Source organism: Daphnia magna, unplaced genomic scaffold, assembly GCF_020631705.1.
Source record: "Daphnia magna isolate NIES unplaced genomic scaffold, ASM2063170v1.1 Dm_contigs167, whole genome shotgun sequence".
NCBI lineage: Eukaryota > Metazoa > Arthropoda > Branchiopoda > Diplostraca > Daphniidae > Daphnia > Daphnia magna.
This window is the reverse complement of record NW_025533149.1, coordinates 36,775-59,874: the sequence shown is the minus strand read 5'-3', so window position 1 is coordinate 59,874 and position 23,100 is coordinate 36,775. Positions and strand designations below refer to the sequence as shown.

The window sequence follows — 23,100 nt, the reverse complement described above, 5'->3', positions numbered from 1 at the left end:
ACAGATCAAGGAACAAATTTTTTATCAAATATTGTTCAAGAAATATGTAAATTATTTAAGATAAAACAAATGCGTACCACTGCATATCATCCACAAACCGATGGATTGGTAGAAAGGTTTAATAGAACGCTATGTGATATGCTTGCTTGTTATGTGGTAGACGAACCCGAGGAGTGGGACAGGTATCTGCCATTCGTCACATTCGCATACAACACGTCTAAACAAGCAACTCTGAAAGATAGCCCATTTTACCTTTTCTACGGAAGAGAACCCATTTTACCAAACGACATCAAGATCAACCGTCATTACGAAATGGAGGGAAATCAACATGAAGAATATTCTCGCCAGTGGAAAAAGGCACAAGAATTAGCGAACCAACATTTGTTCAAAGCTCAAACGAAGCAGAAAAAGTATTATGATGAAGGGACAAAAAGTGTCAAGTACAATCCCGGCGATCTGGTACTATTAAAAGCACCACCTCAAGCCGGAAAATTTATAAATAGATGGAATGGTCCATTTAAAATCATACGTGGTTTCTCAGAAATTACGTACGAAATCCAAAACATTACAAATGAAAAACAAAAATCGATTGTTCACTGCAACCGACTTAAACCTTATATGGCACGAGATGCTCCAACCAAACAAGAACAAGAGATCGAAGCGAGAAAAGCAGAAACGACAGCCATTAGACGAAGACCAGGGAGGCCTAAAAAGCAACTTGGACTGAAAGAACCCATAATATCATTCTTAGATCCAAGAATGCTATTCCCCAATCCATTAGACCAGACTAATTCCGACTTTAGGACAACCTCACGATATAATTTAAGATCGAGAAATCAGGCATCCAATTTCTAAAATGCAATTAATTTTTTTAAACAGATGGAGAAAAAGTTACTACTCTTTTGCATTCTAACTACATTGCAAACAACCCACACAATCTTCTCGTCTGTATGCGATTGCAACTATGTTAAAACACGAGGAATTCTAGATATTAACTCACCATACTATTGCAAAAACCCCAGCACTAACCATCAACCACGATACCTAACAAATTATACGCTAATGACTAAACAAAATCCAGTAAAAACTTGGAAAGGATGGACTTGCAAACAATGGATTAAGACAAAGAAAATAACCGGATCTTTCTGGATAGGGTCTTTTGACACAGTTTATTCACAGGAAACAAAATTACTCTCAGCAATTGAATGCTGGGAAATGGTAAATAATAAAAAATGTGGGGGTAATCTTATGCAGGCAGGAACAACAACGTTGAGTTTTACATCAACTCCTACAGGGGAAGGGAAGTGGTATGCTATAAAGGAATACCATGCATTAAATTGCTTAGCGGAAGAGATAACATTAAAACAAGAGACACCAGAAAGCTTAGTGGAAAGTCCATTTGGATTTTTAAACACCACTCAGCAAGAAGGGGAGTATACACAAAATCATAACACCATAGTATGGGGAGATAGATCAACAAATTCATCAAATTCACAAATTATTTTTAAAGGTGAAGGGTATATAGAATTAACAAACTCAATGGTTAATGTAAACACTAGCCGTCTTCTAGATAATAACAAACAGATAGAAATAACTTTCTCTAACAAACCAGATATAAATAATAAAGAATTTACCCAACCTGGATTTAAAGTAGTAGGGATGCCTTTAACATTTCTTATTTTTCCAGTAGAGACGACCACAAAGTTATACAAAAATTTTAAAACTTCATTACCATCCTGTGAGAACCAAGTAAATGTAGATACATGGTCTTGCAATGAATACGCAGACCCAGTAGCGAACAAAGTAAAACGGTCGACTAATAACGAAATTGAATTTCTTGACAATCGTGCTAAAAAAGAAGCTATGGGAAAAAGACTTTACAGCATATCGTATGCATGGGGTTCGATACGAATGGGACATCCTATAATAACAAACGTAGAAGAAAATGGAATAATGACTAAAAAAGATACAATTGCGTATCTCATGATTAATGGTTCATCAATAAACACGCAAGTATCAGTCCACAACCAATATGATATCCAAGATCCTTTGCCAACAGGAACAAAATTCGAATACATCGTAGATCACAGCATAAGGCTTATGAACACTAACATCTGCATCGTGGCAAATGAAAACAATCAAATTATGGCAGAAAATTGTACCGAAAAAACATCAAGATGGATACTGGATTGAATTAACTACCAATGGATTTCTCTAGACACAGGCCTGTGCATCACCTTACATGATGAAGAAGAAGGACGAGTTAGATTGGCAACACTAAAAACGTGCAGTAGACAGGGAACAATTAGTGAAAATCAACAATGGGTTATCGAAATCCTAACAACAAACCCGGATGTGTTGGACAATTTCCCAGATGCATCCATTGACGAATTCGAAGAAATCCAGTTGGAACAGAGGACATCAGTAACAACGACCGTCAGTTCGCCAATTTTCGGAGGATTATTGAAGCGGAACCATGGGAGAGGAAACATCATATGGGACATGATAGGATGGGGACTAATGAAACATGGTAAGTCACCCGATGAAAAATGTTTAACACACAATGGCGTTAACAAACCAATAACACTCGAAGCATGCGATCCTAACTGGATCAAATGTCAAACAAGCCTACAAAAATTATTAACAAGTAATGACCCCTTGGTGCAATCACAAACAACCGTGGCTAACTGTAGCGAAGCATCTAGCAAGGGCCAAGCCTTCGAATATTCCTCCGACTTCACGATAAGACCATTTAACACAAACAACTGCATTAAAGCGAACACAACGATGCTCATCCTGCACGAATGTTCAGATAAAAGTTCCATCTGGGGAACATTCGATCACACAGGACAATTAATGGCAAGTGATAGAACAGGACTTCATTCAGGCGCTTCGGACCGGAAATGCCTAACAAGACGGATCGACAAATTATCGTTGGGACACTGTCATGGAACAAGCCAAAAACAACATTTTAGCTTCGAGTACCGGAATCCACATCAACCTAGAACATTGACGGCAGCAGCAATAATATCTCTACATACGCAACACGCCTTATTTGGAAAAAATCTACCAATCTTGCCACCATTAAACCATCGTGATCCAAAGGAGATTAACTATAAAACAAACGCAACGGAAGGAATAACTAAAAATTCGACCATAACGACAAAGTCAGCAACATCCATGACTGCTACAACAGATAAATCAGTCATACCTTCCATTGCAGCCAAGGTAACAACAAGTGCGCAGACAGAAACAACAACAACAATGATTAGGCCGACTACAACCACAACAAAACCGACAACAACCTTCAGAACAACAACAACAAAATCAACTACTACCACAAAAAAGCCGACAACGACCACAAAAAATCCGACCACAACCACACAAAAACCGACCACAACCACACAAAAACCAACCACTACCACACAAAAACCGACCACCATCATTCAAAAGCCAAATACTACCACACTAAAAACAACCACTACCACACAAATACCAGCCTCTACACCCAAATCAGCTACAACATCAAAATCTACGACAATATCAACAGAAGCAGAGAAATTACCAACAATAACATCAACAACCGCATCAACAACATTAACTAGTACATCACTCAAAACGACTATCACGACACAGTCATCTACAACTACAGAAAAAGTTTTTACAGAAACAACAACGACAGACACAATAAAACCAAAATCTAACCAAGCTGAAATTATCTCGTCCACCGAGCCAACTATGAGCCTAAAATATCTTACACCAAGTCAAATAAGAGAACAGCCAAGCGAAACAACAACCACTGAAATAACAAAATCAAGGGATAACGAAGAAGAAGATATAGAAAAAATTGAGAGACAACACAATACAACCCGAGATAAGTCAGAATTTCAAGACAAAAATTCAAATGATCAATTAAAGGCTTCAACACAACAAAAAGAAAATACAGCACACGAACTTGTAGTAGATAACTATCGACCGCTAAATGACGCTAATACAAGTAACGGTCTACCAAAATCCACTGAGAAGCTAAGTGACTTGATAAAATACGAGCTTGGAAAAATGCACGAGCAATACAAAATCAGTAGTGAAACTGAACACGACAATAAATTGGCAAAAGAAATTCGGGATGTTTACTGCCAGTTATCAAAGATAAAACGAACGCAAGCCATAATCTTAGCCCAAACAAATGGATTGCTTGCAGCCGCCGCACTCGGACTTCCAATGTGTACAAGGATATATGGTTTTGGTCAAGCCATGACATTGCAACAATGCGACCCAAAAAGGATATCACTATCAGCAAAAGAGACCAAGTGTGGGTTCCAGCCATTTTTTGTTTACGGAAAAAACAACTGTACGATCGGACTCGACGGATGGTCTATTCATCCGTATTCGGAGTGCTTTTGGAAATCCCAATTGATAAACATCAACGGATATCCTCATACGTGGCAACATAACGCAACAGCAGGAGACTGGATTAAACAAGAGGCGACCATACATACTTCAAATCTGGATTTAATTGCAGAATTCGAAGAACTGCACTTAAACAGTTTCGACTATGGATTAAGGAACCATCCAGCTCATGGAACCATGGAAATGGAACAGCTAAACATCTTAAATGACCTGGTGGGACGAATTAATGAAGGAGAAGGCAAAGAGTTACCTGACATCCTAGTAACAGAAGAGCAGGACAACCAAATCGGAAACATGTTTTCCTGGTTTGACACATTAAAAATTATGGCTCTCTCAGCGATAGGATTCATCCTATTTCTCATCTGTCTAAGAATTTTTATTGCCTGTAATCCTATTCCACGGATTAAGGAAAGCTTCAGACGACGCAAGCAAACACGTAACGTGAGCGAAAGTGATGGTCAAGAAATGGATTCAATGATACCAGAACCCATCTACAGCGCTGGAGGAGCAAATGAAAAACCGTTCATTAGGGAATTTGCACCTTTAATGACGTCAGCGACAGAAACACCAAAAGAAACCCTTACGTTGATAAACACACCGAGTGCACCAAAGAAAGGAAAATTGTATCCTATCGAAGAATTAAAATGGGAAAACGAGCAAAACAATGAATGTACGGGAAGTCACACGACCTGCAGCTATGTCGTTGGCTACGGAATGGTGTGGGAGGATCTATGCAGATGTACTCCAGAAGACCATTTAAAACGCACAATTAACAAATAACGATAAAAAAAAAAAAACAACAAACAAAAACAAAAAGAATCATAGATGTAGTAAAGGATTTTATTTCCAATCCGTACTTAAAAAAAAAAAAAAAAAACAACAAACAAAAACAAAAAGAATCATAGATGTAGTAAAGGATTTTATTTCCAATCCATAATTAAAAAAAAAAACAAAAACAAAAACAAAAGAATCATAGATGTAGTAAAGGATTGTATTTCCAATTAGTATTTAAAAAAAAACAAACACAAGAAAAAAAAAAGCAGAAACAAGAACAAAAACCAAAAACAAGAACAAAAACAAAACTATAGTGAAAAACAAAAAAAAGCACCCCGACGGAAAGCAAATCAATCTTCCTCAGCAGAATCAATAAAATGATTCAAAACAGCCAATCGGACTTGGCGGTGCTCAAGTCGTACTTGGATATCGGCATACGTCAACTCCGGATAAAAATTAGAAACCGAAGCTGAAGGATGATAAATATCATCCCCGGATTCTGCCCACCACAAGAACCGTGCTTGCAGCAGTGGAAGAACATCGCGAAGTCGGGCGTAGCCAGGATATTCACTATAATAAAAAAAAAAAAAATTTAATAATAATAACTAAAAAGAAAATAGAACAAAAATAACAAAACAAGAAAATAATCCCGACAAACAAGAAAAGGATAACACAAACGAAAAAAAAACGGACTTACTTGTAGTAGAAATCGTTACACCAAACAGGTTGCACCACGGATACGGGAGCAACGGGAAAGGATACACCACTCCGAACCGTGTTGAACAACTCATCGAACAACTGCACATCGGCAGTCGTGAAGCGACGAAATTCACAACACGGACTTTGGAAGATCAACGGGTGGAAAAGCGAAAAAGCCATTCTAATTTCAGCAAGATGCTGAGAAACGAAATCCAACGTATACATGATGACGGAAAATGGGGGATTCAAAAAAAAAAAAACAAACGGCAAAGACAGTCAAGCGACAACTGAAGAACAAAGAAGACGCTACACCAGACTACTTTGATCGCCTTGACGCAATCTTAATAAAAAAAAAATATATAACAATAATAAAAATAATAAAACAATAAAAGAGGGGGGGCAGAAATAACATTCCAAAGTCCACTTTACAAAAGAGAGAAATCGCATACAAGACTGAAACTCCTTATAAGGAGGAGTCGTTAAAATCTAGCATTTACATATAAGGTAAGAAGTTTTTTCGCAAAAAGGAGGGATCAATTAAACAAAACATTCACATATACTGTAGAAAAGCTTCTCAGACTAGACTCAGACAGTTAAAAGACAAAGGACATAAAAAAAAACAAAAAAAACATTGTCATTCAAAGTAGATTTCTTTAGTAGATAATCGTAAGCAACCTTGAGCATGTTAGGGGTGGGTACTCCAACTATATAATAGACAAACAAGCAAGAAAATTTTTTTAGTTGTATTACCAACCTTCCACGGAAAGAAACATAAAAAAAAAAAAAATGGAACCAACCAAGAAAAACGAGGAACTAACAAATGTTGACTGGAGTGATGAAATCTTGATGACTTGGATTGAAGAAGATACCCCGCAATTGGAAATAAGTGAAACGCCACCAACAGGAAACGACTGGGAAGACGAACTTTTAGCTAAACTAATGGGTAATGAAGTTAAAAGTGATATACAAATTAGTGCGAACGCAAGTGAAAGTGTGCAGATATCACAGAATATAAGTATGGAAGAAGACGTAACAAGGTACAGCGAAAGTGACAGTGATTGTGAATTTATGCAAAAGAAAAGATACAGCAATAGTGAAAGCGATTGTGAATTTATACATGAGAAAAGTTCTATATCACCATCAGAAACGGAAGAAGAAGAAACATCATCGAGTAAAGTGGGTTACTACTATAGTAAAATAGAAAGTGACTTAGACCCATCGTCGTCAGACAGTGAAATGGCCGCCAACTGTAAAACAGTAAGTATAATCAACAACGAAGAAGAACAGGAAACGTGGTCCTTACCAGTTCCCTTAATTACACAAACGGCCTACTGTAAAAACTGTATGATGAAAACATTCCCAGCTATGGACACGGAGATGACGCGAAGAAGAATCGTCGCCATAACGATGTTGATGAAAGGAGAATTCAACTACAATTTGCTGGAAGTATCAAGAGAAATGATCAGAAATCACCTACTAGAAGCAAGAGAAATTGGGAAAAACATAAAACAGATTCTGGACACTGTTTTCCCCAATGGAACAACATTATTACACGGGAGTGTGATAAAAGAAAGATACGATGTGACGGATATGTTCCTTCAATACGGAGCTGATAGCAATATTTACGAGGAGGGGATGACAATAGCACACAGAGCAGCAGCGGATAATAATGTCCATTTACTCCGTATTCTATCCCATCACGGTAATACATTCAACATCCAAAACAGCATGGGAGAGCCACCATTACTAGTGGCTATAGCTCTCAATAATATGGAATGTATTAAATACTTGTGGATGGATCGCATTATTGTACACCAAACGCTGGATGAAGAAACAGTGCTCCATTATGCTGCTAAATATAACAACAAATTCGTCACGGAAGTATGTCCAGCGGAATTCATCAATAGAAGATCACGCACATTAAAGGAAACTGCATTACAAATAGCGGTAAGGCACAGGCATACAGATATTATAGAAATATTGTTACGTCGAGGAGCTCGAGATGATAACCTCAATACGGACGGGAAATATGCACAGGACTATATAGATGACGAAACTAGCATTCGAAATCTATTCCGAAAATTCCGAGTGATAAAAAGAAAAAACAAGTGTATCAACAGCAAGACATCATCTAAAAGAAAATAACACCCAATTATTTTAATAAGCGCAAAATGTTATCAATGCTATAATAGTTTAGACGCTTCTTATAACTATATATTTTGGCGCAATTCACGTTGCCTTCCTAAGACCTGTAGTCTGCACACAAAGGTAAAATTGGAGGACCAATTTATCCTGCTGCACAGGGGGGGAGGAATGTAACGAGCCAACTGCATTATTTACGCTTTACAGAAGATGGCAAATCTGCACGGACATTGAGTGTACGCAAGGTGTACACAAAGGCAACGCCCACATGACCAAGTGACCACACGCCACCGCCATCTAAGCCACACCCAATGTGCCACTTGCAATTCTGTATAAAAGCAGTGTTATTCGCAACAATATTCAGAGTAGTGCCATGCTTCTTGGTTTGATTGTATTGCTATTGTAGAAGTCTAATAAATACACGCCTGGCAAATCTTACAGAAGTATAAACTCATAATATAAAAGTGTATTCACATTGAATATAAGCATATTTGATCCTGTTTACATATAGAAGTAAAAACTCATTGTATCACAGTGTATTCACATTGAATACAAGTATATTTGATTCTGTTTGCATCTAGAAGTATAAACTCATAATATAAAAGTGTATTCACATTGAATACAAGTATATTTGATTCTGTTTACATATAGAAGTAAAAACTTATGGTATAACAGTGTATTCACATTGAATACAAGTATATTCGATCCTGTTTACATATAGAAGTATAAACTCATAATATAACAGTGTATTCACATTGAATATAAGTATATTTGATCCTGTTTACATATAGAAGTAAAAACTCATGGTATCACAGTGTATTCACATTGAATACAAGTATATTTGATTCTGTTTACATCTAGAAGTATAAACTCATAATATAACAGTGTATTCACATTGAATACAAGTATATTTGATTCTGTTTACATATAGAAGTAAAAACTCATGGTATAACAGTGTATTCACATTGAATACAAGTATATTTGATCCTGTTTACATATAGAAGTAAAAACTCATGGTATCACAGTGTATTCACATTGAATACAAGTATTTTTGATTCTGTTTACATGTAGAAGTATAAGTTCATAATATAACAGTGTATTCACATTGAATACAAGTATATTTGATTCTGTTTACATGTAGAAGTATAAACTCATAATATAAAAGTGTATTCACATTGAATACAAGTATATGTAAACTTTGTAAATACTTTTTGCGGCGTGTCGTACCGTACTTACAGTTTAAGTTGAGTAATTAAATTGACACTAAGAACTGTGTCTGTTCCAACCGTCTATTCGTTTTACACTGATAGATTTACAGTCACTTAGTGGGGGTGTAACAATTAAAGGAGGGGAAACAATGGGGGTTTGGGGCTACCTATCGGGGGCCCCTGAGACAATAGTCGCGCAAATGCGCGGGTGCAGTCGTCCGGCGGCCGGATCGGTTGTCGTCGTCTGTTGGGCGATTACATTCCCAACATACTCCCCACTAGAGCCCGTAGCATCTGGCTCGACTTCTCCGACGACGTTGTCCGTCTCTCCGGCGGACGGTACCGCATTTCTGACCGCTGGCTCAATTTCCGGTGTTAGGACGAGTGGAGCTGGATCCTCATCCGGCTCCTGGGTCGGCTCCGGATTTTCAATCTCGACGTCCTCATCTCGATCTTCTCTTAGTTCTGTGGGGTGAAGGGACTGAATTGCTCGATTAATGATGTTCCCGTTGGGAATTTTAAGCATCACGGAACGAATAAGTCCGTCACGGCTAGGTATTAATTCCTTGACTACTCCTATCGACCACATTAAACGTTTGGAGTTTTCGTCGTGGATTACGACGATTTCTCCTAGGCGGATTTTTCTTCCGGACTTCCCCTTGGAGTGAAAGTTGTCCAGTTGACGTAAATAGTCGTCCACAAATCTGGAGCAGATATCGGCGACGTAATTTCTTCTGAACTTATCCATTTCTAACAACTTGGTGCTAGTTGAGGTAGGAGCTATTAAATTAGTAGCTGGCTCCGGGTCCGCGCGAGTAGAACGTCGATTGTTGAGGAATTGGTTAGGAGTGATTGGAAGCGGATCATCGGCTCCTTCTCCGATATAGCTGAGTGGGCGTGCGTTAATCACGCTTTCTATCTCAATTAAGCTTGCTTCCAATTCCATGTAGTCCAGACAAGCTCGACCGTTGGAGCGTCGAAGCAGATCCTTGACGCTCCTCACCATTCGTTCCCAGAACCCGCCCCACCAGGGGACTAGGCTGGCGGAATATATCCAGAGAGTCTTTCTGGCGGCAAGATAATCCTGGACAGTCGGATCGGAGTTGAGTAGTTTTAAATGTCGGTCGACACATGGGAAAGCTTGTGCGTTGTCGGAATACATCACCGATATAGGTCCTCGTCTAGCCGCAAATTTGCGGAGGGCAAATAGAAAGGAGCGTGCGGTCATGTCCGGCATCAGTTCCAGATGAATCGCACGAGTGACAGCACATGTGAAAAGACAAGCATAACTTTTGAGCTGATTAGTCTTCTTAGCTTTAGTCGTTGTCGGTGGAATATCTTGGATTTCGATATCCTCTTCTGTTGGCGTTTCTTCGCCTGCGAGCGGAGCTTCATTTGGAGCGTTTTCTTCTGCGAGAAGCTCCTCAGCTGGCTCTTTATTTGGATCGTCTGTTGAAGTCGGATCCTGGACTGATGTCAGGGCTTTCGCTTTCCTTCTGGATGGGGCTGGTTTGTAAAACAAATGTTCAGCGAAATCCACTCCTGTAATATGGAATGCTTGCGCCTGGCGGAGTCGATTTAACGGAAGTGGGGGTGCTAGTTCTTGGAACGGTGGTGAAGTTAGTTTTTGGCATTCAACACAAGCGAACCAAGCGGTTTTTACTTGCTGCCGTCCCTTCACTATCCAGAACTTTTCCTTTAGTTCCGATAGTGTTCCTTTTACTCCTGCATGTAGTAAAGACTCGTGTTTGTCTGTAATTAGAAAGGAGATTACTAAATGTTTTGCAGGAAGCAGAATTGGGGGTTCAATATTTCGATCCCTTAAAGCAAGTGACACTCTTCCTTGTACACGGATGAGTCTGTATCTTTGGTCCCAGATTGGGAGAAGAGATGCGATTTTCTCCTTGGGTTGGATTGTGTTGTCCTGCTGCAGAGATTCAAATGCCTTGGGGTATCGCTCCCGATGGAGCTGCCGATAAATAGTCAGCTCCGCTTCATCCAATTCTTCTCTAGATAGTCGGTTAATTTGGATCACCTTTTCGTAAACCTTTATTGATTCCATAAATTCTTGTCCAGGGGGTCTTAACATCCCTTGACTCCTTCTTAGGAATCGTGCGATCCATGCCGTTCTTCTTACTAGTCGATTCCAAGTAGATATTCTGTCCAAATTCCATTCGATGGTGGTTGTTGGAGCTGTGATGGCTGCTGTCGTGCTGACCATCGTACTCCTTGCTTCCGATTCAATTTCGAATTGAATTGTTTGTGGAATTAGGGTGTTGGGGGAATCTGGCCATTCCGATTTCTCTTCTTTGAGCCAAATCGGGCCGTTCCACCATAGAGTTGAAGTTACCAGCGTTGGCGCTGGCGCTCCCCGCGAGGCAAGATCGGCCGGATTTTGGAGACCTGGACAGTGTCTCCACCACTCGGGCTGAGAGAATTTTCTTATCGTTTCTACTTGGTTTCGAACGAATGGCTTCCATTTGTTTGGTTCGCCTCTGATCCATCCTAGTGAGACTAAAGAGTCCGACCAGTAAATTGTCCTCCAATGCTGGATTTGCATTGCTGTTTTGACGACTTCACCTAGGCGTACGGCTAAAAGCGAGCTTAGTAATTCTAACCGAGGTAAAGTTACTTTTTTCTTGGGTAGAGGTGCAACTCTGGTCTTGCTTGTTAGTAGGACGACGTACGGTTCTTCGTGTCTCCTTTGGAGTCGTGCGTATGCTACGGCTCCGTACGCTGCTTCTGATGCGTCTCCGAAAACGTGAAGTTCATGGGAGATGATCATTTCTGACAATCCGATCCAGCGTGGAATTTTCAATTGGGTGAAATCGATTAGGCTCGTCATCACCAGCTTCCACGATTTCGGAATTTCGGCTGGAGCAGTTTGGTCCCAACCTATCTCCTTTTCCCAAAGTTTCTGGTAAATAATTTTTAATAGAAGGACAGTAGGTGCTAAAAATCCGATTGGATCGAAAATCCTTGCCGAGATGCTAAGTATTTTCCTTTTTGTGATCTCGGTTCCTACTTCCTCTACTGCTTGAATTATAGCTGTTGGGTCGAATTGAAAGGAGTCGGATCCGGTGTTTCACCGGATTCCTAGCACCTTTTGTTGTCCGTCCAACGCTGGGGAGAGTAGGCCGACGACTTGGTTCGACAGCCCTTTCTCCTTCAAGTGTTGTCTTAGCTCGTCACTGTTCGTTGCCCAGCTTCTCATGTTGAGTTGGGCGTCGCTGAAAATCTCGTCGGTTTCATCGACTCTTTGTTCCGCGATTGTCACGTTGTTCGCTCCGCCAAGGTAGTCGTCTACGTATAGATTCTTTTCCAGCTATTCTATTGTTTCTGGAAAACGAGATTTTAGTGATTTAAGATGTTTGTTTATGGTTACACGTAGCAGGAAGGGGCTAGGACTAAGGCCGAAGGGCACCCTTCTCCACTTATAAGCTTTGAGCGGGGATCCAGCTAGTGCTGGATCCTTGGGCCATAAAAACCTGATTGCCTCTGCGTCTTCAGGCTGTAAGGCGATGTTGAGAAAAGCTTTTTCAATGTCCGCAATCCAGGCGATCTTATACTTTCGAAATCGCATTAATACCGATAGGAGGTCGGGATTAAGGTTCGGTCCGTTCTCCAGCACGTCGTTTAGACTAGGACCAAATTTTGTCTTTGCCGCTGCATCGAAAACGGGTCTTATTTTCGTTGTTGTTTTTTCGATTCTGAAGACCGGATGATGTGGAAGATAAGTATGGGGCTCTTCGTAGTCCATATTTGCTTCTTCCACGAATTTGCTATCGATCAGTTTTTGGATCTCTTGGTGATAATTCACCAAGTCTCCTGGATTTTTTCTCAATCTGCTTATCGTGTTTTCTACTCTTCCAGTGGCCAACGATAGGTTTTTCTGGAGTCTCCATTTATCTCTCAGTATCTTCCGTCTGGCCATCTTGTTATTTTCTCGTCGAAGGAGTCGAAACGATCCTCTGACTCCACTGCTTCAGCGCCTTCTAGGTTCGCAAAACTTTCTATTCTCCAAAAGAGGGAGAGGTCGAAATTGGTAGCCGTTATTTCGTCGTGTTCAACCCATTTAGTGTCTGTTTCTCCGCAGGATCCGGTTGGTGCATCTGAAAATGATGTTCCTGGTTGTGGATTTTGGAGGCTGGCTTTTCCAGTCTCCTTTCCCGTTGGAGTTCGGATTGACTGGGTTGGACTTTCTTTTCTTTCGATTCGGCTGCTTGTTGCGAACGATGACGTTATCTGCGGCACTGGATAATTAGATGTTAAAATTAGGTGCTGGATTATTTGATTGCCTGTCTTAGAATTAGTTTCTTGTGAGGGACCGGCTATCATTCTTCCCAGTTTCGTTTTGAATGCGCGTAGTCCGCACGGACTCTGAATTGCTTCTTCATTTGACATGATCTGGAACATTTGGTCCATTCCAACCAGAATCCCAATTGGCTCTTCTTCCCCATGTGCCATTTCAAATCTGTCGTCAGCCATTTTTTCGTTTTGGATCCAGAGGCTCCTTGCAAATTCGGATCCTATGTAAGGGCCAGTATCTGCAATATGGTCTGATTCTAAAGCGATTAATGTAATTTTTGGGGCGCCTTTCCAGGTGCCCCTTACTTGCATTTCAACGGTTTTTGTCATTTCGGGTTGGCTAGCTTCCTTTTTCTTAAACACTCTCGTGCTGATATTTTCTACCGCTACTGTTTTCAATTTGAGTTGCGATGAGAGCGATTTTAGCACCCATGATCGATGACTTCCGTCGTCAGCAAATAATATTGCTCTAGTTTCGCTGCCGTCTGGTCCATTGACAATCACTGTTGCCGTTTTTAACATTAACTGCCTGAACGTACTTGCGCAGGCTGTAGTGGCCGAGATGGAGTTGCTGGCCATGATGCTTGCCGATTTTGATGGTTTGGAGACTCTTATGTCTCCTTTGTCGCAGAGGGCGGAATGGTGTCTCCCTCCACATTTGTTGCAGTTCCGGGGGGATGTGCAATCCTTGACTTCGTGCTTTCCTCCGAAACAATTCACGCATCTTTTTAAATTGTTAATGATTGATTTTCTCTCCGCTAAGTCTTTTGGACATCTTGTCGGCCAATGAATTTGCCCGCAAAATATACAAGGCCTTTCACATTCTATCCGACTAGGGCTAAATATAACACTTTTAGATATTAAAGGGCTAAATTTAACACTTTTAGATTTTAAAGTGGGTTTGAACTGTAGAGCTGGATTTGATTTAGCGCCAACGGCCAGTTGGGACGCTGTTGCTAGAGGTGGGCTGAAAGGCTTTGGTTGTTTAGGAGCTGGAGATGGTTTTTCCTTTTCTACTCCTCTAATCCTGTTGAATCTTTCGGCTGCGTCGATTTGGTCGCCGATGAACTTTATTACTCCTTCAATGTCCGTTGATTTGTTGGACTCTGATTTTGCCCATTCTAGCTGTAAACTTGAAGGAATTAATTTGATTAGTTGAGTACCGAGGAGTCCCCCGAAAGAAGACGTTGGGACTCCTAATGTCTCCAAGGCACTGATGTGCGATTGGAGATTCAACTGAAAACTCCTGATGGCTGGCACATCATTTCCGTCTTTCACTGGCTGCAAGGTATGCAGTTTGTTGAAGTGAGCGTCGATCATAACCTGTTTTTTGCCATATCTTCTTGTTAACTCGTCGATGGCTACCTGGTAGTTAGCATCTGTCAATTCAAGATTATTAACAATTAAGTTAGCTTCGCCTTTCAAATACTCTTTGAGATAATCAAACTTTTGAACGTTGGTAAGGGTTGAGGAATGAATCGCCGCATTAAACGATTCCCAGAATTGGGTCCATTCTAAAATGTCCCCTTTGAAATGTTTAATTTGCCTTTGTGGCAATCTCATCGAATGTGTCGATTGTGGCGGAGCTGCTGCGGTTACGTTAACCACTGGCGCTTGAGGCGTAGGTATGGTTGCAATCACTTGTGTGATTATGTCGCGGGTTATGGTTGCCTGATTCATCACTTGTTGTTGGATGAGGGTTAGAATTCGTTTGTCTCTTTCTTCTTCTTTTTCTTCTTGTTTTCTTTTTTCTTTCTCTTTTTCTTTTTTCTTTAACATATTTAGCCATTCCTGGCGTTTTAACTTGATGACTGCGTTGGCATTTGATACCTCATCTTGTGTTTGGTACGTGATGTCAGTTTCGGCGTCGTATTCCGCCTGGTCTGCATCCGCTTCATTGAGTTCGTCTTGGATTGCTGTTGAATACCCTTTGTAGGTTTCGTAGCATCCTTTAAGCTTAGTTTCCAATATTTCTAGGTTGCTGAGCTCTTCTTGCGTCATCACAGTTTTCAACCCATTGATTAGGTTGATTGTTTTTGTTATGTGGCCCTTAACGGCCGTTCTCGAGCCTTTTGTTGTCGGAGCCATTTTCCTAAGAGAGGTGGCTCCTAAGGAGCTTTTGAGATTGAGAGTTTAGAAAGAAGGAGAAAATTTAAATAGTTTTAACCAAGAAACTTTCTTTTTTTCTTTTAGATGGTACTGCTTGTTGCGGTAACACTAGTGTGAAGAGAGAGAAAATGGTGTTTTTTTTTTGTTGCTAGTAGCGCCACACGGGGTGGTCACTACAACAAGAGAGAGAGAGAAGACTTTTTTTTTAGTAGCGCCACATGCGGTGGTCACTACACAAGAGAGAGATTTTTTTTTTTTTAGTAGCGCCACATGCGGTGGTCACTACACAAGAGAGAGAGAAGACTTTTTTTTTTACTAGTAGCGCCACATGCGGTGGTCACTACACAAGAGAGAGAGAAGACTTTTTTTTTTTAGTAGCGCCACATGCGGTGGTCACTCCACAAGAGAGAGAGAAGACCTTTTTTTTTTTTGAAGTCACCGATTACCCGGGCTCCTTACACTAGAAAAAATTCTTTTTTTTTTTTTTTAAAGAAGAATGGACGGCGTTTGCAATTTTTATTTTACCAGATGTATTTAGCAGTCTTCATTCGCTGCCCTCTCCAATGAATACAATGCTGGTATTACCGTTGTTCCTTTCCTCTGGTGTTTCTTCTAGTCCAGCCCGGACCCTGTCGACCGGTGAAGTTGCCACGCAATTGTCTTGTCTGGTCTGCTCTGAGATAAGCTGCTCTTCCCACTGACTGGTTGTATCCGCTTTGGTCCTCTTCCGTGGAGGTATCTTCTTCTTCCGACGAGTCACACGAACTTATCCAGCAAAGTTGTAGTTCGTCTTCCTCCTCAACTGGCCTTCAAACTAACGGCTTGGTTGGATCAGCAGCCGTAGCTGCTGGATCCTGGGGTGCGGGTCCCGGTTCTGATGCTGGTGCGGGTTGCGGTGCGGGTACTGGCACTGGAACGGGTTGCGGTGCAGGTACTGGCACGGGCACGGGTTGCGGTGCAGGTACTGGCACTGGCACGGGTTGCGGTGCGGGTACTGGCACTGGAACGGGTTGCGGTGCAGGTACTGGCACGGGCACGGGTTGCGGTGCAGGTACTGGCACTGGCACGGGTTGCGGTGCAGGGTAACCCACCGGGATTCCTGGAGGCGCGTAGCGGATATCACCGTAGTACCGTGGGCGGATCGCTTCTTCTAGTTGTTCGACGGTGATGAGTCTACGGGCAATTTCCAAGAATGGTTGTAGACTAGGAGCGTGAGCTCCTGCTGGCAACTGTTCGTCCGGAATACGCTCTCGTGCCGGGGGAGGACGGGGCGGTTCCACCCATGCGGGCAAAAGCCCGTCTCGGCGCAACTGCGCCCTTTTGATTCTCTGACTTTTCTTGCCTATTTTTTTTTGTTTGGAGACCTTACGGTACTCCTCTATAATTCAGATGAGATACAGATAGAGCTTGTTATTACCAATTTCAAATAACAATAGGGCGAGATAGCCAACAATCAGAAGGGGAAAGTTAGAGAGACGCGATTGTGTTTTTTTTGTGCTGTGTGAGAGGCTATTACTATCCCAAAAAATAAAGAAAGAGAGAAAGAACAGTGGCTATTAACTGTGAGCGGTAGTGGAAGCCTTAGGCTTACACGCGACTTTAGCGTGGTTAATGGCCGCCCCTCTTTACCTAATTGTTCAAAGAGATTTTTTTTTTTTCAAGGATTGTTACTTCCCTCGTTTGAGGGGCCTTTCAAGCAATGGCCCCAAACAGCTTAACAATTAAAATTTCTGAATGTGATGGATGGGAAGGACACAGTACTTCACTGGCTTAAATTAACTTTTAGGTTTCGAAGGACCATGTAAACTTTGTAAATACTTTTTGCGGCGTGTCGTACCGTACTTACAGTTTAAGTTGAGTAATTAAATTGACACTAAGAACTGTGTCTGTTCCAACCGTCTATTCGTTTTACACTGATAGATTTACAGTCACTTAGTGGGGGTGTAACAATTAAAGGAGGGGAAACAATAGGGGTTTGGGGCCACCTATCGGGGGCCCCTGAGACAATAGTCGCGCAAATGCGCGGGTGCAGTCGTCCGGCGGCCGGATCGGGTTGTCGTCGTCTGTTGGGCGATTACATTCCCAACAGTATATTTGATTCTGTTTACATGTAGAAGTATAAAGTCATAATATAACAGTGTATTCACATTGAATACAAGTATATTTGATCCTGTTTACATATAGAAGTAAAAACTCATGGTATCACAGTGTATTCACATTGAATACAAGTATATTTGATCTTGTTTACTTATAGAAGTTAAAACACATGATATCACAGTGTATTCACATTGAATATTAGTATAGTTCATCCTGTCTACATGTAAAATTATAAACTCATTATATAACAGTGTATTCACATTAACTACAAGTATATTTGATTCTGTTAACATGTAGAAGTATTAACTCATAATATAACAGTTTATGCAAAGTGAATACAAGTATATTTGATTCTGTTTACATGTAGAAGTATAAACTCATAATATAACAGTGTATTCACATTGAATACAAGTATATTTGATCCTCTTTACATGTAGAAGTATAAACTCATAATATAACAGTGTAATCACATTAAATACAAGTATATTTGATCCTGTTTACATATAGAAGTAAAAACTCATGGTATAACAGTGTATTCACATTGAATACAAGTATATTTGATTCTGTTTACATGTAGAAGTATAAACTCATAATATAACAGTGTTACCGAGTTGCCATGGCAACTCGGCCGGGCTTTGCGCGCGCCTTTAATTACCCCCTTTTTTCATCTATTGTTTATCTAATTCGCGCATCTTTATTCTTTTGTTTTTGCGTAAGTTATTGGATGACATGTATTGTTAAGGTTCATAGCTAATAAATTTGTCTTCGGATATTCTTAATTATCATTACCTTACTGGAGAGTAGGCCTTTAGGAAAATGAGAGAAGGAACACGTTAGATTAGTTGATTAAGCCGTTTTATTTCTAGCCCTTTTTAAAGTTCTCGTAAATGCGCGCCATCTTTCTCTAATGCATTCCGGTAAATCATCGTCCCAATCCGCTTCTTTACCAGGCCGCCCGTCTTTCCCCAGCCGCCAAACGTCTTGCAAGATTATTTTTGATACGATGGTCACACAAGCCAAAATCCCCAGTGGATCGAAGATACTCGCGACGGCGCTGGCGATTTGTCGTTTACTGGTTGCTTCCTGCCCGACGTTTAGTGTAAACGAAAAGATGTCAGATTCGCCTCGCCACAAAAGCCCTAGCGTCCTCTCCATCGGTAGTCCGTCCAGGTCGGCATTCAACTCTGGGCCAGCTCGCTCTTCGGGGGGAAAAGATGACCAAAGCTCCATCGATGAGGTCATGACATGTGTCAGTCTGAAGCCTCCTTTTTTTAGCAGCTCCGTCAAGCGATGACAAGTTCTTTCTGCGGTTGCGACGTTGTCAAACGAGTCAAGATAATTGTCGACGTAAAAATTGGTAATGATCTTTTCTGAAACGTCGCCGTAAGCGGGATTGTCTTTTCCTGTTTGTCGTAAAACAAACGCACACGACATAGGGGACAAGGAAGCACCAAATATCTCAACCATCATCTGGAACTTCAATGGCGGGCCGCCACTACCTGGGCTGCGCCAAAGAAAGCGGAATGCGGATTGATCCTCGTCCTTAACACGCACCTGAAGGAACATTTTTTCTATATCCATTGAGACAGCACAGGGTCGTTCGTGGAAGATCACTAGTAGGTCATGAAGGTCGGTTAACAACGACGGTCCATTTATCAAGGCGTCGTTAAGGCTTACGCCGTTGTGTCGGCTGGCTGCATCAAACACTAGTCGTGGCTTGTCTGGCTTGTTTTGATGGGTTACCAGGAAATGCGGCACGTACCACGTCCTACCAATGGGACCTACGAGTTCAGTTTTCGTCAAACGTCTGGCAAATCCATTCTTCATATTGGCCTCGATGGCTTTCGTGTAGCGAATTCCGTGCTCGGCATCTAGTTGAAATCGGCTCTCTGTGGCATACAACCTCCTGAGGGCGCTGGCAAGATTATTTGGGAGGTAGACATCGTCCGACTTCCATGGTAGGCCAATTTCGTATCGATCGCCAAGATATCGAACGGCTGTCTCCAGTATTTTCAAGGCGCGTTTTTCTTGCTCGTTTGAGTACGCTTGACGCTCAGCTCTCGACGTGAAGAATTCTGGCGTCCACAGTTCTTGGATAGCCTCGTCGGCCTTGTCCTCTCGAAGCGATAAGGCTTGACAATTCTCTAGCCGTTCGCCCATACATGTGATTGGTATCTCGCCGATCACAGACCAACCGAATTGTGTCAATATTCCGATGGGTTCCTCCTCGCTTAACGTTCGGTTTTCCAGCTGCAGAAGTGCCTTTGGTACGTTGGTTCCGATGAAACAGCCTACTTGATTTGTATCAATCACAGGGATGTCTAATTCGTGAAGATGAGGCCATCTCCTCTTCAGTATCGGCCAATCCACGTAAACGTTAGCTATTTTCAACTTTGGCACCACCAAAACGCGCGAGATATTAAACGATGGTGTCTCTTTTCCACAAGGTGTAACGCGGCACCTAGAGGAACTCACTGGTATTTTCGGGTCATTTCCATGGAAGGTGGTTAGACGGCATTGTACCATCTTGCAGTTCAGTCCTAAAGATTCAGCCACTTCTTGCGTGATTAAGGTTGTCGTGCACCCAGAGTCTAGTAGGGCCAAAACAGTCAGCATCTTGTTGTTATTCCACACGGCGACCCACGCGTACAAGGGGAGCGTGATCATTCTTTGGGCGGTTCCGAGGCCAACCGCATTCACTTCTCCGTCTAGTCATTTTCTCGCCACTCGATCCGCTCCATGGAGTAGGGTGTGGTGGCGTTGATTGCATCTTTGTATCCCGCAGATCGCGTCAGCTTTACGACATTCGTGGCTGCTGTGATTGCGGCCAAGGCAGCGGAAACAATTGCCTAAATCAAAAACTGTCTGCGCTCTTGATGTTGGTTCCATCGCGATGAATTTCGGGCACAACGCCAAGTGATGTCCTGGCGTTGTTTTGCAGACAGTGCACTTAGTTTCACTTATCGTTTCTCCCTTTTCGTTCTGCGTCTCCTTCTCCTTTTCTCCAACAAAGTTTATCGTCGGCTGAAACGGCGGCGGTGCTCGACGCGGGGCGACATTCGATATCCGCCGTGGTGTTGAGTAGTTCACTTTTACTTCACGAACATTTTTAACGCTCATCATCTCCTCTTCGACCCAGACGTCTAGATCACGCAACGTGGGAGTCCGAGGTAAAAGTCGGTTTACGCGGCGTCCCCATCGCGCTACCATCGAAGGCGGAAGCTTGGCTACTATTCCGTTCAATGCAACACTGGAATTGAACTCATGGCGGTAGCCGGACGCTTCGAGGGTTGCTACTGCTCCATGCAGTTTGGCGGAGAAGTTGTCAACATCTTCTCCCTCCCGGATAGAAGGGAGTTCCATTAAACCCTGGATATAACTCTGGACGACCAGTTGGGGATGGCCGTACTTTCCATGTAATTCCTGCAAGGCCTCGCGATAAGCCATTGGGGCTGTGAGAACCTGGCTCATTCCTTCACGTAACCGTGGTGCTAGTTGCGAATGCAACATGGCCAATCGCTGCGCGTCCGAGTTGAAAACGTCGTGAACCATGCGTTTGAACGACTGAATGAACATTGGCCATTCCCTTGAGTCGCCACCGAATTGCGGAAGGTTTGGAAGCATGGCCATTGTAACAAGTTGCTGGCCTACCGCCCCAGGCATCGGTGAGGTGAAGGGTTTGTAGATCCAGTCGTCTAAAACGAGGTTTTTGCTGACGTTGGTATCGACAGGGCTGCTGGATACATCGTTGTTCCGTTTCTGGATCGTGCTCTGGTCATCTGACTTGAAGTCTCCAGTGAACGTCAGTCTACCCGTCTTCTTTAAGGGCGTCGAATGCAGCCTTTGCTCTTTTTCGAATTCCTGGGCGGCAGCCAATTCCAGCTCCATCTCGCGTTCTTCTCTCGCTGCCTTGCGACGGATATCAGCAACTCTTCGTTCTTCCGCAATCTGGGAATCTTCAAGCTCCGCCTCGACTTTCCTTTTCCTAGCTTGGATATCGGCTTCAATCTGTCTAACACTCCGATTGAGTGGACCGTTTTCCTCCTTACTCTTTGAAAATTCTTCAATCTTGGCCGACAAGTCTCTGTAAATTTTGTCCAAGTCTTCACACCAAATCCTCATCTGCTGGACGTATTTTCTCCGTGTAAGCAGTGTGTAGACGGATGCAATCGTTATACAACTCCTTTAAGTTGTCGCGGTGAATTCTGAGGACAGATTGTTCGCCCTCACCTTCCATGTGGGCCGAGATGGTTGCTAGTAATCTCGTGAACTTCGCTTTTGCCGTCGTCCGAAGCCTCTTAATCACTTCGGGTCCCTCCGACTCGTTTTCGTCTAGTTCCGAGTCATCGGCGTCCGACATTATGCTGAAATCCTACGTGAGAAACGTTTATTTTACTTGCCATATGGCCGAACGATTCTGTTTAACAATTACCGATACGATATTAGTTGACATCGAGCGAGCCTTCCGGCAGTGCGACTTAATTCAAGGCGGCGAAGCCTGGACGATTTGGGTCTTTCCTTCAACAGACCTCGTTAACTTTGCGACTCGAATAACGTGCTTTAAATATTTCATTACCTGATGAACACGTATTGACTTGAGTCTGTACGATCTTGGCTCTTCGACTATTTTACTAGATATGTAGCTTGAGCCTCTATCCGTGTACCTGTAGAAATATCTGGTTAGCAACGAGTTCAATCTAAAGGTCCCTGGTATCCCGGGTTTCGGCACCAAATAATAAGGTTCATAGCTAATAAATTTGTCTTCGGATATTCTTAATTATCATTACCTTACTGGAGAGTGAGCCTTTAGGAAAATAAGAGAAGGAACACGTTAGATTAGTTGATTAAGCCGTTTTATTTCTAGCCTTTTTGAAAGTCGGTAAAGGGGAGCCTTTCTACCTGCAACACACACGAGGGCACGAACCCAGCCAAAAAGAAAAAAGCAGAAGAAAAACCGTCTGCTCGCGTTCCCTTGGGAACCGGCATTGCCCCCTCGTTCTTACGGATCTTTTTGATTCGTAACATGTATTAACGAGGCAGTCACGTTTTCGCAACGGTACCGTCTCGTCGCCATTTTTTGTCACCTCATTTATTTTTATTTTCGCCTGCGTCTTAAAGTTTAATACAAGTTCTTGCGCCCTGCCCGTTCGGTTTTGATCGTTGTTTCGCATCGCCTTTCGAACGATCGTTATCTTACGGTTAGTTTACAACAAACAGTGTATTCACATTGAATACAAGTATATTTGATTCTGTTTACATGTAGAAGTATAAACTCATAATATAACAGTGTATTCACATTGTATACAAGTATATTTGATCCTGTTTACATATAGAAGTATAAACTCATGGTATC

The 23,100-nt window shown here is 42.1% G+C and overlaps 3 protein-coding genes across 3 annotated transcripts; 1 reads left to right on the top strand and 2 right to left on the bottom strand.

Moving 5' to 3' along the window:
• The first annotated feature begins 312 nt into the window (after nt 1-312).
• On the top strand, nt 313-5,194 carry LOC123467275. The gene is made up of 5 exons (XM_045167254.1): nt 313-459; nt 880-1,686; nt 1,744-2,158; nt 2,219-3,604; nt 3,683-5,194. Exons 1-5 carry the CDS (start codon nt 313-315, stop codon nt 5,188-5,190), a joined length of 4,263 nt encoding a protein of 1,420 aa, XP_045023189.1. The 3' UTR covers nt 5,191-5,194.
• Nucleotides 5,195-13,145: 7,951 nt separating this feature from the next.
• On the bottom strand, nt 13,146-15,629 carry LOC123467274. The gene is made up of 2 exons (XM_045167253.1): nt 15,372-15,629; nt 13,146-15,212 (listed from the first exon to the last, which is right to left on the bottom strand). Exons 1-2 carry the CDS (start codon nt 15,627-15,629, stop codon nt 13,146-13,148), a joined length of 2,325 nt encoding a protein of 774 aa, XP_045023188.1.
• An 830-nt stretch (nt 15,630-16,459) lies between these two features.
• On the bottom strand, nt 16,460-20,414 carry LOC123467273. Its single transcript, XM_045167252.1, has 2 exons — nt 18,791-20,414; nt 16,460-17,028 (listed from the first exon to the last, which is right to left on the bottom strand). The coding sequence occupies exons 1-2, from the start codon at nt 20,412-20,414 to the stop codon at nt 16,460-16,462; spliced, it is 2,193 nt and encodes a 730-aa protein (XP_045023187.1).
• Between the last annotated feature and the right edge of the window lie 2,686 nt (nt 20,415-23,100).

Bases quoted from the DNA above. Each gene is read 5' to 3' on its own strand.
- LOC123467273 (XM_045167252.1), bottom strand. From the start codon at position 20,414: ATGATCACGCTCCCCTTGTACGCGTGGGTCGCCGTGTGGAATAACAAC. The intron at 17,029-18,790 runs GTATCTTCGATC...TCTGAATTATAG, and splicing joins AATCGCCAGCGCCGTCGCGA to AGGAGTACCGTAAGGTCTCC.
- LOC123467274 (XM_045167253.1), bottom strand. From the start codon at position 15,629: ATGGCTCCGACAACAAAAGGCTCGAGAACGGCCGTTAAGGGCCACATA. The intron at 15,213-15,371 runs GTATCAAATGCC...GTGATGAATCAG, and splicing joins CGTACCAAACACAAGATGAG to GCAACCATAACCCGCGACAT.
- LOC123467275 (XM_045167254.1), top strand. From the start codon at position 313: ATGGAGGGAAATCAACATGAAGAATATTCTCGCCAGTGGAAAAAGGCA. The intron at 460-879 runs GTACTATTAAAA...TTTTTTAAACAG, and splicing joins AGTACAATCCCGGCGATCTG to ATGGAGAAAAAGTTACTACT. The intron at 1,687-1,743 runs GTAGAGACGACC...CCATCCTGTGAG, and splicing joins TAACATTTCTTATTTTTCCA to AACCAAGTAAATGTAGATAC.